Source organism: Lontra canadensis, unplaced genomic scaffold (genome assembly GCF_010015895.1).
Source record: "Lontra canadensis isolate GAN:19392208 unplaced genomic scaffold, GSC_riverotter_1.0 scaffold30, whole genome shotgun sequence".
In the NCBI taxonomy this organism is placed as follows: Eukaryota; Metazoa; Chordata; class Mammalia; order Carnivora; family Mustelidae; genus Lontra; species Lontra canadensis.
In genome coordinates this window covers 11,440,703-11,455,067 of record NW_022631024.1, presented here as the reverse complement: position 1 = coordinate 11,455,067, position 14,365 = coordinate 11,440,703, and the positions used below count along the sequence as shown (strand labels likewise).

Genomic DNA, 14,365 nt, shown 5'->3' with positions numbered 1-14,365 from the left:
AACCTCTCTGAACCTTGCTTTCCTATTAATTGTTATGAGAATTAAACGGAAAAACAGCATTTATATAGCACTTAGCCTAAGAAACCCGTAATGAGTGTTTCCCTCCCCTCCGGGGCTGCAAGACTGGTATCCTGATGTCTCTGCTACAGGCTTAGGCAAGGTTTTCACAAGGACTTTCAAAGGTACAAATAGGTTAACTACGCCCAGGCTTACCCAATTTTTAACTGAAGAAGTTCTGGTGAGAGGATGCTTAAAAGAGTCGAAGTGAGAAACTAAGGAATGGCTAGGGTCATCTCCTTTTTTTTTTTTTAATCAGAAAAGCCTCGGTGGGCCCATTGAAGTTAAAGTATAAAGGAAGGGAAGGGGAGAAAAAGTGGGGCTAACTGGCCACAACTGCAAACTACAAAGCCGAGTACTCCCCGCGGCAGAAAACTACGGGTCCCAGCAGGATTCACTGTCTGGACCCGGGGTGCCTCCAGGGAGCTGCAGCCTGGTTCCGCTGGAGAGAGCGTGGGGCGTGCGGAGTCAGCGGGGAGAATCGGATCAAATTTTACGCCGCTGCGCAGACGCCTCTCACGGGCCGGACGTGACGTAGGAAGAGTTCCGGCTTCGGCCTCCGCCGCTGCCGCCGCCGCCGCTACTAGAGCCGCCGCTGCTGCCGCCGACGTCGTCGGGGCTTGTTATTTCTAAAATGGCGCCCCTAGACTTGGACAAGTATGTGGAGATAGCGCGGCTGTGCAAGTACCTACCGGAGAACGACCTGAAGGTGAGCCCGGCCGGGGCGGGAGCGCTGCTTGCGGGGCTCGCCCCTTCCGGCAGTGGGGCGCCCGCCGGCCCGCCCTTCCTCTCTCCACGGGACCCCCGCCAGCATCCCGCCCCGTCCGGTCCTGGCGGTGGGCCTAACGCGGGGCGAAGCGACCCGGTTCGACCTGGCGTCACGCGGAGAGCGAGGGGAGCCCGAGTTCCCCGAATGCTGTCCCGGTTCTCTCCGTGGGGATCCCGTGGGATGTCGCGGCCTCTGTCCCATGGTTGCCCCTCCTGGCCTTCGGGCTACCCCAGGCTCTAAGCCCTGACAGCTTTGCGTGGAGGACTCCTCTCCGCTCACCCCGACCCGGGTTTCCCGGAGGCCGACGGAGGCCCGGCGGACAGTGCCCTCGGAGTGGGGTCATCCCCCAGAGGTGGTGACAGGAGCGCGCGGGGTGGCCGGCGTCTGACAGGAGATGCCGCCAGCTCCCGGAACGCGGCCGGGCTGTGTTTAGGTCCCTGCGGAAGGGGAAGACGGTGGGCCAGAGAGGTCTGGTAGGGATGTCAGAGAACGTCAGGTCGTCCCTCTTTCCGTACCCCTCGTCCCAGTCGCTTGTTGAGAGTGTTGGTTTAGTTCTGTTAATTCAGATAGGAACCCATTTTCCAGTGCGTTGTTGAGCTAATTTCAGTGGATAAAATAGTAGGCCCTCAGTACAAAAACTTTCTGCCTCTTAAATTGTTTCCTCGTAATCCCTTCTTCTTTTATTTTTTAAAGATATTATTTATTTTATTTGAGAGAGAATGAAAGAGAAAGCACGAGGGGGAAGGGTCAGAGGGAGAAGCAGACTCTCCGCCAAACAGGGACTCTAGGATCATGACCTGAGCCGAAGGCCGTCGCTTAACCAACTGAGCCATCCATGCACCCCTCATAAGTCCTTCTTAAGTGAAGATTTCCTTTCTTGGTTTCCCAAAGGAGATGAGTTGTTCCTTTGTGGGGGTAAAGGAATGAATGTAAGAGAGAAGGAATGTAAGTTTTTAGTATGTTGCTTTTCTGAGAAGTGTTTTCATGCACAACGTTTAGGTGTCTGACAGTGTTCAGCGGTCAGTGCTGGTGACTGTTTTACTTGTTCAGTTAACTTTGATTTACTGTGTGGTAAGTGGGTAAACCGTTGATTTTTTTTTCCCTTTAGTCTGTGGATGTAAAGCAATTTATTTTTGTAAATTCTTTTTCAAGGAAGGGATTACTGTTTTGGTGTTTTTTTCTTTTGCTCTGTTCGTACAGGAAGTTGATATTTAACATCAGTCAACAAGTATGCAAAATGTCTAAGGTCACACCAGCTCTTATGGATGTAACTTAATTGTACTTAGATGTTAATTATATGTGCTGTATGATAGGGGGAGTCATTCTTGCACATTTTCCCCTTCTTAATAAGATACTTTGATTAAAATGAGGACAAAGCCAATACTAGCACTGTAGCTTTTATTTATGCCCATCTGAGTCCTTCTGACATTAGTTTTGTGGCTTCCTTCTGTTTATATGCACTGATACAGCCAACATTCTAATTCATGGAAAACTAACTAGATGTCTTTTGGTGGCATTGTTCAATAGATCAAGTTGATTTTCTCATATCAGTGATTTGATGTGGAACTTTGTTTTTTAGCACAAGTAAAGCTGTCTTGAGCTTTGTGTTAATGAATAAAATGTTGCTTATTATTATAGCGTGTCTTGATATTAACTCGAGATTGGCTATATGATTTGGAAGATAATCAGTTGGATTGGATTTTCTTTAGACCTCTTAGTTTGATAAACATTGGATTTTCTTCTCACCTTAAGGAAATAGAGGTATTAAACCATTTCATTTCCCTTTGCAACACTGTTGGGCTGTATGTAGTGTATATCTGTTTCTTTCCCCCCCCCAAATAAGTATTTATTTATTTTTATTAACATATATTATTTGCTTCAGGGGTACAGGTCTGTGAATCATCAGTCTTACATAATTCACAGCACTCACCATAGCACATACCCTCCCCAATGTCCATAACCCAGCCACCCTGTTCCACCCTCCCAACCCTGTTTGTCTCCCTCCCCAGTGCCATCTAGTTTCATTTTTTTCCCTTCCTCCCCCCCCCCCCGTGACCCCCCACCCTGCCTCTCAAATTCTTCTTATCAGAGAGATTATACGATAATTGTCTTTCTCTGATTGACTTATTTTGCTTAGCATAATACCCTCTAGTTCATCCCCATTGTTGCAAATGGCAACATTTGGTTTTTGATGGCTGCATAGTATTCCATTGTTGGATATATATATATATATATATATATATATATATATATTCCCCCCCCCCAAATATTTCATTTATTTATTTGACAGAGAGAGACAGTGAGAGAGGGAACACAAGCAGGGGGAGTGGGAGAGGGAGAAGCAGGCTCCCCATTAAGTAGGGAACCTATTGTGGGGCTGGATCCCAGGACTCTGGGATCATGACCTGAGTGGAAGGCAGATGCCCAACCAACTGAGCCACCCAAGTGCCCCTATATATCTGTTTCTTTTCTTTTCTTTTTAAAATACTTTATTTATTTATTTGACAGACAGAGATCACAAGTAGACAGAGAGGCAGGCAGAGCAGGGTAGGGGAAGCAGGCTTCCTGCTGAGCAGAGAGCTGGATGTGGGGCTTGATCCCAGGACTCTAGATCATGAGCTGAAGGCAGAGGCTTTAACCCACTGAGCCACCCAGGCGCCCCTGTATCTGTTTGTTTGTTTCTTTTCTTTAAAGTTTTGTTTTATTTATTTGACAGACAGAGATCACAAGTAGGCAGAGAGGCAGGCAGAGAGAGAGGAGGAAGCAGACTCCCCACAGAGCAGAGATCCTGACATGGGGCTCGATCCCAGGACTCTGGGATCATGACCTGAGCTGAAGGCAGAGGCTTTAACCCACTGAGCCACCCAGGCGCCCCTAAACATCCAACTCTTGATCTCAGCTCAGGTCTTGATCTCAGCGTGATGAGTTCAAGCCCCAGGTTGGGCTCCATGCTAGGCTTGGAGCCTACTTTAAAAAAAAAAAAATAATAAAAATTAAAAAAAAATTTTCCCACTTTTTTTTTCCCCCTATACTGACCTTTGTCCCATAGCTCCATTTACCTTATTGCTCCATTTTACCCTTCTCTGTTGTATGATAGCAAATATGTCTGTATCCACCATTAGATTACAAGCTTCTGGAAGGCTAGGATCATATTTATTTTTGTGTTCTCCGTAGTCTTAGAACACTGTCTTGTATGTGATAGACAGTTAAGGTTTGTTGAATCTCGTTGTATACTGTTCTACAACAGACATTTTTCAGATGTCTCCTTGTGTCCAGTACTGTTCCCTGTGGGTGCTAGAGATAGAATCCGATACTTCCCTATGAGGGGCTCTCAATATAGTGAAGGAGATAGAGAGGTAAACAAATGATTGTTGCGTGGTATGTTAGGTGCTATAATAGAGGGCTCTTCAGGATATTGGGGAATGTATTCAAAGCAGCATCTAACTGGAACTGGGACAATTTCAGCAAGAAGGAGCAGTGAGAGGATAAGAGTGTGTTCGGGTAGACAAAACAGGAAGGAAAGAATTTGCTAGCAGAACAAATACCATATGCAATGGTACAGCTTAATTTGAAAGAACATGGCTGACTCAGGGAACTTGAAGTAGTTTGGTATGGCTGGAGGTGGTGCTGGGAAGGCAGGGAGAGGCCAAATCATGGAAGACTAGATTGATAAACTTCGATTTTTATCTTTCAGGTATTATATAGAGAGACGCTGAAATGCTTTTATATTTTAGGGAAAAACAAATCATACTGTGACTTTGGGATGTTGTTTAAAATGTACCTACTTGGGGTGCCTGGGTGGCTCAGCGGGTTAAGCATCTGCCTTCAGCTTGGGTTGTGATCTCAGGGTCCTGGGATCAGGCCCCATGTTGGGGCTTGGTTGGGAGTCTGCTTCTGCCTCTTCCTTTTCCCCATCCCCCACTTGTGCACGCTCTCTCTCTCAAACAAATAAAATAAAATCTTAAAAAAATGTAGCTAACTAAAAAGAAAAGTAGATTCAAAGAAAACTATTACGGGGATACACTTTTGTATGTGGTAGGAATATGACAAAAATCATAAAGATGGTATCTGTGTAAAGTTTTGGAAACACTGCCATAGACAGAGGAGTGCTCTTGAGAAATTTTTAAGGAGGACTGTGATAGTAGATTTTAGAAATATCGTTCTGGCAGCGTTTGTGGACCATGGTTTGGAATGGGCAAAAATGTCATAGAAGCAGTAGGGCAGGTGACATGGGAATTTAAAGTAAGGCAGTGACAAATGACTGCGGTGTTTAAAAGGAGATGGGGACTCCTGGCTGGCTCAGTTAGGAAAGCATGCTACTGGATCTCTGGGTTATGAGTTCAAGCACCACACTGGGTGTACACAGTTTTCCTAAAACACACACACACACACACACACACACACACACCCACCCAAAACTTTAAAAGTAGATGAAGAAGGTGTACTAGGATCTGTTGACATGTTAGGCCTAGGTTATGGGGAAGAGAGAAGAGTTCAGTGTAATCTGTTTCTGGCATAGATTACTTAGTAAATACTGTAAATTAAAGAATGCAAGGGAGTTTGCTTTGGGCTGTACTGAGTTTGAGATGCTGCCGAGTGAAGATACTGAGGTAGAGATGTCCAGATTATCTGTTGGGTTCGCAAGCTGGTTAGGTAACAAATACTTTTTGATTGTCAAATGTGCTCCAGACGCCAGTAGCTCTAATAGTAGTAAACTCAGAAGAAAGGTCTATACCATTGATTCTCAGCTGGGGTGATTTTGCCTCTGAGAAGATCCTTGGCAGTGTCTGGAGACAGTTTTGATTGTCACAGCCAGGGAGTTGCTATGGGAGTCTAGTGGGTATAGAGGCCAGGGGTGCTAAACGTTCTGTAACAGATTGGACAGCAGCCTCCACAAGAAAGAGTTATTGGTAGTGCCATGGCTGAGAAACTCTGGCTTAGACTAAAGATACGGATGTTTTCTTCTAGATTGCAAGGGTGTGAATATTATTATCATCTTGGATTCCAGCTCCTTGTTCCCAGTGATTTGTATTATAGTAGAAATTCTATACAAAGGCTATGTAAAATATACTTTTAGATAGATTTTTATTTATTAAACCAAGAGATTTTATGAATACTAGTATGTTAAAGTAAATAAAGGAAATGGGATGTTTTAGCTAGCAGGATCAGCTAAACAAAGAATCACAAAAATTTAAAACTCGGTGAATTTGAGGAGCAGGAGGGGACACAGAGACAGGAGCAGAGAATAGACTGGAACCCTGAGTATCATGAAGAAAAGGTAGAGAAGGGAAATGGGGTCTTCTAAGAAGGGGGTTATGAACCTTATGTTCAAGAATTAGGAACTAATTGGGCATTGTGGGGAGAGATGGGTATAGTTTGCCTTAAAGTTGGGTAAGATTGAGAATCTTGCCTCAGAGATGATTTTGTAGCAGTAAGAGAAACCACGCTTCTTACCAACTAAGCAATAGAACAAAGCTGTGAAGGGCTTTGGAATAGAGGACGATGTGTCTTCTCTCATGGCAAGGCTAGGCTCTTTGAGGCCAGTGTGTGTGTAGTTGGCTGACTTACATAGAATTTGTATTTGAGCTTTCGTGGACTTATTTTTGTGTGTGCTTGGTTTGGATGTGTAAGCTACTGCTGAACTGGAGAGATGAGAGGCAATGGCTTTGGCTTAGAGACTCGACTTTCTAAATCTTCAGTTGGGACTGCAGACATGGCAATCACAGGAGACAATTGTTACTTTACTTAAGGTAGTGTGCGTGGTCTCAGATTGAAGATGCTGCCTAAGTAGTTTACATGTGTCCCCTAGACACTTACCAGCTTTTGAGATTGGCAAGGTTTCACAGTAACGTTCTTGAGTTTGTGGTGTACTGTTACTTTGAGGTCAGCACTGGGGGATATGGGCCAGTCAGCAGGGGTGACTTGCAGTTCAAGGGGTATTATGGGCTAGGAGAGCCAGACATATGTGGGTGCAAATTCTAGCACATTTGCATATGGAAATCATGGAGTCCCTCGGGAATCTGTGCTGTGATTAGTTTCAAAAACGTTAATTTGTTCCAGAAAGGATATAGAGTGGTTTACAAAGGTGTGTTCAATATAGCAAGATAAATTACATACAAAATAAGTAAGAAAAATGAGACAAAGAAAATGTAAAGATAGGATACCAAGATGGACCAGTAAAAGAATTGTATATAAGATAAAAGCTGTGATGGCCAGATTACTTCTTTGAGATTAAGCCCTGAGCTTTCAGGAAGTCTACTGAAAGATAGAAACTAATCAGCTAAAAAATTCACAAAGTCTAAAAGGTAACAAACACAAGCTTCTCAGGAAATCACATGTATCCATGATAGAGGGAGCAGAGATGTTCCTCCCCTGGGTCCTCCTTGAACAACAGCACCCTGCGCATCTTATTTATTGTCTACACGGTGACAAGCTCTGTTCCCACAATGCCCCTTACCACAGGTGGATGGCACGACATTAAAGTGTAATTTGGGGAAAAAGCAATTGGGAAAGGAGGGCAGTATAATGCAGGGTGATGACAGGTCTCCCTGAAGGACAGTTTGGCTTATTTCAGGGTGGAGTTTATAGTAGGTTGGTTTCTTTCTTTCTTTTCTTTTCTTTCTTAAGATTTTATTTATTCATTTGACACAGAGAGAGAGAGAAAAAGAGAGAGAGAAAAGAGAGCATGCACAAGCAGGGAGAGGAGTAGGGAGAGGCAGGCTCCTTGCTCTGTGGGAGCTCAATCCCAGGACCCTAGGATCATGACCCAAGCCAAAGTCAGATGCTTAACCTACTGAACCACCCAGGTGCCCCTAAGAGTTTATTTTTAAGTAATCTCTATACCCGTTTTGGGCCTTGAATTTAGAACCCTGAGATCAAGAGTCATATGCTCTACCAGCTGAACCAGCCAGGTGCCCCTATTTATTTATTTTTTAATTTTTTAATTAAGAAATTTGGGGGGGACCCCTGGGTGGCTTAGTCATAAAGTGTCTGCTTTCGGCTCAAGTCAGTGATCCCAGGGTCCTGGGATCGAGCCCCACATTGGGGTCCCTGCTTAGCGGGAATCCTGCTGCTCCCTGTCTCACTCCCCCTGTTGTGTTCCTCTCTCGCTGTGTCTCTCTCTGTCAAATAAATAAATAAAATCTTTTAAAAAAATTTTTTTTAAGTAAGCTCTGTGCCCAATGTGGGGCTTGAACTCAGGACCCTGAGATTAAGGAGTCACATGCTCTACCTACAGAGCCAGCGAGGCACCCCTAAAATTAACTTTAAAAAGAGGTGCGTGGGCGCCTGGGTGGCTCAGTGGGTTAAGCCTCTGCCTTTGGCTGGGGTCATGATCTCAGGGTCCTGGGATCGAGGCCCGCATCGGGCTCTCTGCTCAGCGGGGAGCCTGCTTTCTCCTCTCTCTCTCTATGCCTGCCTCTCTGCATACTTGTGATCTCTCTGTTTCAAATAAATAAATAAAAAACTTTAGAAAAAAAAAAAAAGAGGTGCGTGAGTGCCTCAGTTGGTTAAGTGTCCAATTCTTGATTTTGGCTCCCGTCATAATCTTGGGGTCACGAGATCAAACCCTGCTTAGGTTCTGTGCACTCAGCACGGAGTCTGCTTGAGATTTTCTCTACCACTCCCTCTGCCCCTCTGCTCTGCTCTCTTTCTCTAAAATAAATAAATAAAAATCTTTTTAAAAATTAAAAAAGATTAACTTTTAAAGTGTACAATTCAGTGGGTTTTAGAATATTCAGAGTTGTGCAACTATCATCATAATCAGTGTTTGAATGTTTTTTTTTACCCCAAAGAGAAATTCCATAACGGTTAGTAGTAACTCCCCATTTCCCCCTTATCCTAAGCCTGAGGCATAGGCAACCACTAATCTACTTTCTATCTCTATGGATTTCCCCATACTGAATGTTCTAAGTTGAATTCTATAGCATGTGGCCTTTTGTGACTGGTATAACGTTCTCAAGGCTCATCTACTTTGTAGCATGTACCATTACTTCGTTTTGTTCTGCGGTTCAGTGATGTTCCATTGTATGGATATACCACATTTTGTTAATCCATTCACTGTGGATGGACACTTGGGTTGTTTCTACTTTTTGGCTATTGTGAATAATACTGTAGTAATACTGGTGTAAAGGTATCTGAGTCCCTGATTTCAATTTCTTTTGGCTCTATTCCTAGGTGTGGTAGTCCTGGGCATGTGGTAATTCTTTTTAGCATTTTGAAGAACTTCCAGACTGTTCTCCATAGTGGCTATCCCATTTTATATTCCTATCAGCAATGTGTGAGGATTCCTGCTTATCCATCTTCTTGCTAGCACTTGCTGTATTTCATTTTTATATTTATTTATTTATTTATTTATTTATTACGATTTTATTTATTTATTTGACAGGGAGAGAGGGATATTGAGAAGGAATACAAGCAGGGGGAGTGGGAGAGGGAGAAGCAGGCTTCCCACTGAACAGGGAGCCTGACATGGGACTCAGGGATCCCAGGACCCCAGGATCATGACCTGAGCCAAAGGCAGATGCCCAACAACTGAGCCACCCAGGCGCCCCTATATTTCACTTTTAAAAACTTGTGGTCACCCCAGTGTGTATGAAGTGTTATCCCATTGTGGTTTTGATTTTCATTTATTTCCCTAATGACTAATGATACTAAACATTTTTTTAATGTGTTTATTGGCTATTTGTATATTTTCTTGGGAAATATGCCTGTTAAGTCTTTTGCCCTTTTTTTTTTTTAAGAATTATTTATTTGAGGGCGCCTGGGTGGCTCAGTGGGTTAAGCTGCTGCCTTCGGCTCAGGTCATGATCTCAGGGTCCTGGGATCGAGTCCCGCATCGGGCTCTCTGCTCAGCAGGGAGCCTGCTTCCCTCTCTCTCTTTCTGCCTGCCTCTCCATCTACTTGTGATCTCTCTGTCAAATAAATAAAAAAAAAAAAAAAGAATTATTTATTTGAGAGAGAGAGTGAGTGTGCATGGATGAGGGGAGGGGCAGAGGGATAGGGAGAGAGAAAATCCTAAACAGACTATTTTCTTCCACAAAGAATAAATGTTTTTCATGCTTTTTTAGAAAGTAAAAGAAACAGGGACGCCTGCGTGGCTCAGTTGGCTAAACAGCTGCCTTTGGCTCGGGTCGTGATCTCAGGGACCTGGGATCGAGTCCCGCATCGGGCTCCTTGCTCAGTGGGGAGCCTGCTTCTTCCTCTACCTCTGCCTGCTGCTTCCCTGCTTGTGCTCACTCTCTTTGACAAATAAATAAATAAAATCTTTAAAAATAAATAATTAAAAAGTAAAAGAAAGATGAAAGTGGAATTCCTTTTGTTTGACATCTCCAGCAACTGCTATTGTATGTGGGCTTGGTGCATATCCTTCTTGCTCATGTTTTATAATTCAGTGTACACAGATATGTAGTAGGCTGAGTATATAACCCTGTGTGTGTAGGTATAAAACTCTGCCAGAGCAGTTTGCATGCACTCTCTTATTTCATCCTTAGAATCTCCAGGTAAGTATCTCTATTTTGTGGATGAGGAAACTAAGACACAGAGAAAGATCAAGTAACTTGCTCAGGGATATACAGCTAAGGTAACAGTAAGCTAAGTAATAAGGTAAGAGGTAGAGCTAATATTTGACCTCTTATCTTTTTGGACTTAAAAGGCTGTGCTCTTAACCTCTGAATTATACCATGGTATTAATGGGTATGCTCCTTTTCTTAGAGTATAAAATATTCTGGAAATGGTACTTGTTGATTAGGAATAAAAAAGTATTCCCTCTCAGCTCCACTCTGTTTCTCCAAAATTTGACCTTTTAGCAGCATTGAACATAGTTGATTACTCCTCATTTTCTTTTTTGCCCATGCCTCTCGATCACTCCTCTTTTTTTTTTAATTCTTTTTTTAATTTTTAAGATTTTATTTATTTATTTGAGAGAGTGAGAGAGAGCATGAGTTGGGTGAGGGGCAGAGGGAGATGAGATTCCCTGCAGAGCAGGGAACCTGACACAGGGCTCTATCCCAGGACTCTGGGATCAGGACTTGAGCCAAAGGCAGATGCTTAACCAACTAAGCCATCCAGGTGCCCTGATCACATCTCTTTTGAAACATTTTCTTCACTGGACTTCCAGGATACCACATGCTCATGGTTGCCTTTCTGTCTCACCAAGCTATCTCTTTTACTTGTTCCTCCTCTTTTCCCTAACTTCTAAATATTGATGTATCTTACAGATCATTCCTTGATCTTAATCCTTTCCTCTCTTTGTAGCTACCACTATAGTTATCTCTTCTGGTCTCATGTATGTATGTATGTATGTATGTATGTATGTATGTGTGTATATATATCCTGACAGTCTCTAAATTGGTCTCTCTGGCTCAGACCCTTTTCCTTGAATTCAGGACTCATTTGATCACTTATTTACAGCACATACAGGGCTCTTAGAAGTCTGGTAGGCATCTGAGACTTAATGTGTCAAAATCAGATCCTGACAGCCAAATAGTGGAAACCACCCAAATACGTAGCAACTAGTGAATGGATAAGTAAAATGTGATAGATACATACAGTGAATATTATTTATTTAGAAAAAAGAACAAAGTAATAACATGTTTCAATACAGAAAAGCATTTTCATTACATATAATGAAAAGCATTATATTAAGTGAAAGAAACCAGTCACAAAAGGCCATATATGCAGATGTCCAGAGTGGACAAAGCCATAGAGACTAAGTAAATAAGTGATTGCCTAGGGCTGTGGCGTGAGTTGTAGGAGGAGACTGCCAATGCATACATAGCTTTTTGAGGGATGATCAAAGTGTTCTCTTTTTTTTTTTATTATTAATTTGTAGCTTTGAGGCATTTTATTATAAAAAACTGGCATTCATGTACATAAACAATAAACTTAGAATTCATCACATATTTATTTTACTTTTTAGCTTGACCTTCTAGTAAATCTTTAGCTTTATTGATTTTGGCTGCTATGTAAGGAGATTCTCCCTTGTCTGGGTGATTTAAAAACACAATTCATCAGTGAGCAACTCTTATTTTTTCCTTTATTGGCAGTAGTATGCCTAGTATTTTTTTTTAAGTTTTTTAAAAAATTTATTTACTTGACAGAGATCACAAGTAAGCAGAGAGGCAGGCAGAGAGAGAGGAGGAAGCAGGCTCCCTGCCAAGCATAGAGCCCGATGAGGGGCTCGATCCCAGGACCTGGGATCATGACCTGAGCCGAAGGCAGAGGCTTTAACCCACTGAGCCATTCAGGTGCCCCATAGTATGCTTAGTATTAATGCTGCTTCTCGTTTTGTCATTTTGGGTTCCAATCCACTTCTGTAAACCACCGCTGAAGGCAGATTTTGGTAGACATTGAAAAACTTGTTTCACTTGAGGCTCCATGTTTCATGGTTTGCAAAACATAACATCCTGCAAATCCTGCAGCAGCAATGGTCAGTCCAGCTGCTACCTTTGTACTGGCCATGGCTCTGGCTTGGTTCCCTTCCTTCACCAAGAGCAGTGTTCATTCCAGCTCAAAGACCTCAGCCATCAATTCCTACGCCTCTACCAGGCAGTGATACAGCCACCACCAGCAAGCACTGAAAATTTTCTAAAATTAATTATGATGATGGTTTCCAAACATCAAGCACATGAAGAAAACAACTGAATTTGCACTTTATTATTTTTTTAAAAGAACTAAAATCAAAACAATCTGCTTATGCAAGAAATAATTGATAAGCTGGACTTCATTAAAATTAAAAACTTTTGCTCTGTAAAAAGACAGGAGAATAAGAAGACAAGCCACACACTGGAAAAAATGTTTGCAAAATACGTATGTGATAAGGGACTTTTTTTTTTTTTTTAAGATTTTATTTGACAGACAGAGATCACAAGTAGGCAGAGAGGCAGGCAGAGAGAGAGAGGGGAGGAAGCAGGCTCCCTGCAGAGCAGAGAGCCTGATGCGGGGCTCGATCCCAGGACCCTGAGATCATGACCCGAGCCGAAGGCAGAGGCATTAACCCACGGAGCCACCCAGGCGCCTGTGATAAGGGACTTTTATCCATAATTTGCAAAGAACTCTTAAAAATCATCAATAAGAAAACAAACTGCTCCTTTAAAAAATGGCCAAAGACCTGAGCGGACACCTCACGGAAGAACATGTGACGAGCCTATGAAAAGGTGCTCCTCATCATACATCACTAGGGAAATAAATGCAAATTAAAACAATGTTATAAACAGGCAGAATTCAGAACACTGATATCACCAAATATTGGCAAAGTTGGGGAGCAAAAGGAGCTCTCATTCATGCTTGATGGGAATGCAAAATACAAAGTATGGCCACTTTGGAAGATTGTTTGGCAGTTTCTTGCCAAGCTCTTACTCTACAGTCTAGCAGTCATGCTCCTTGCTGTTTACCAAAATTAATTGAAAACTTGTGTTCATCCAAAAACCTATTCGTGGATGTTTACGGTAGCATTATTCATAACTGCTAAAATTGGGAACCAACCAACATGTCCTTCAGTAGGTGAATGGATAAATAAACTGGTACATCAAGACAATGGACTATTATTTAGCACTAAAAAGAAAAGAGTTATCAAGCCATTAAAAAACATGAAAGGACCTTAAGTGGTTATCATTAAGTGAAAGAAGGGAATCTGAAAAGTCTACTTGTGTATGATTTAAACTGTATGACCTTCCGGAAAAGGCAAAACTATGATGACAGTAATAAGATCACTGGTTTCCAGGATTTGGGGGAGGGAAGGATGCATAGAGGATTTTTAGGGCAGTGAAACTATTCTGTATGATACTATAATTCTGTATACATGTCATTATACATTTGTCCAAACCCACAGAATGTACAACACCACAGGTGAACCCTAATTGAAACTATGGACTCCACATAATACTGATGGATCAGTGTAGTTCATCAGAAACAAATGTACCACTCTGATGGGGAATGTTGATAGTGGAAGACGCTGTATGTATGTATGTATGTGTTCGTGAGCAGCACATATATGGGAATTCCCTATATCTTCTCAATTTTACTGTGAACCTAAAACTGCTCTAAAAAAATAAATTCTGTTTAAGAGAAAATTACAGTAAGAAAGTCTTTCCTTAGGGGCGCCTGGGTGGCTCAGCGGGTTAAAGCCTCTGCCTTCGGCTCGGGTCGTGATCCCAGGGTCCTGGGATCAAGTCCCACATTGGGCTCTCTGCTCAGCGGGGAGCCTGCTTCCTCCTCTCATTCTCTGCCTGCCTCTCTGCCTAGTTGTGACCTCTGTCAAATAAATAAATAAAATCTTTAAAAAAAGAAGGTCTTTCCTTAGAGTCTTAACTATCAGTAATGACTATTAACACCCTTGCAGTTACTTAAGCCAAAATAATTTTTTAAAGATTTATTTATTGGGGCTCTGGGGTGGTTCAGTCACTTAAGCCTCTGACTTTGGCTCAGGTCATGATCCCAGGGTCCTGGGATCGAGCCCCATGTGGGGCTCTCTGCTCAGCAGGGGGCCTGCTTCTCTCCTCCACTGCTGCTCTGCTTGCTTGTGTGTGCGCTCTCTGTCTC

General features: G+C 42.8%; 1 protein-coding gene and 1 pseudogene across 1 annotated transcript in view; one reads left to right on the top strand and one right to left on the bottom strand.

Annotated features, from left to right (window-relative positions):
- Positions 1-567: 567 nt before the first annotated feature.
- The window catches only part of PPP6C (protein phosphatase 6 catalytic subunit), a 38,857-nt gene continuing 25,059 nt past the window's right edge, over positions 568-14,365 (top strand). The window contains exon 1 of the mRNA XM_032865849.1: positions 568-766. Coding sequence (XP_032721740.1) covers positions 692-766 — 75 coding nt within the window. The 5' untranslated portion in view covers positions 568-691. The remainder of the gene's footprint in view (positions 767-14,365) is intronic.
- Positions 11,734-12,286, bottom strand: LOC116872579 (annotated as a pseudogene).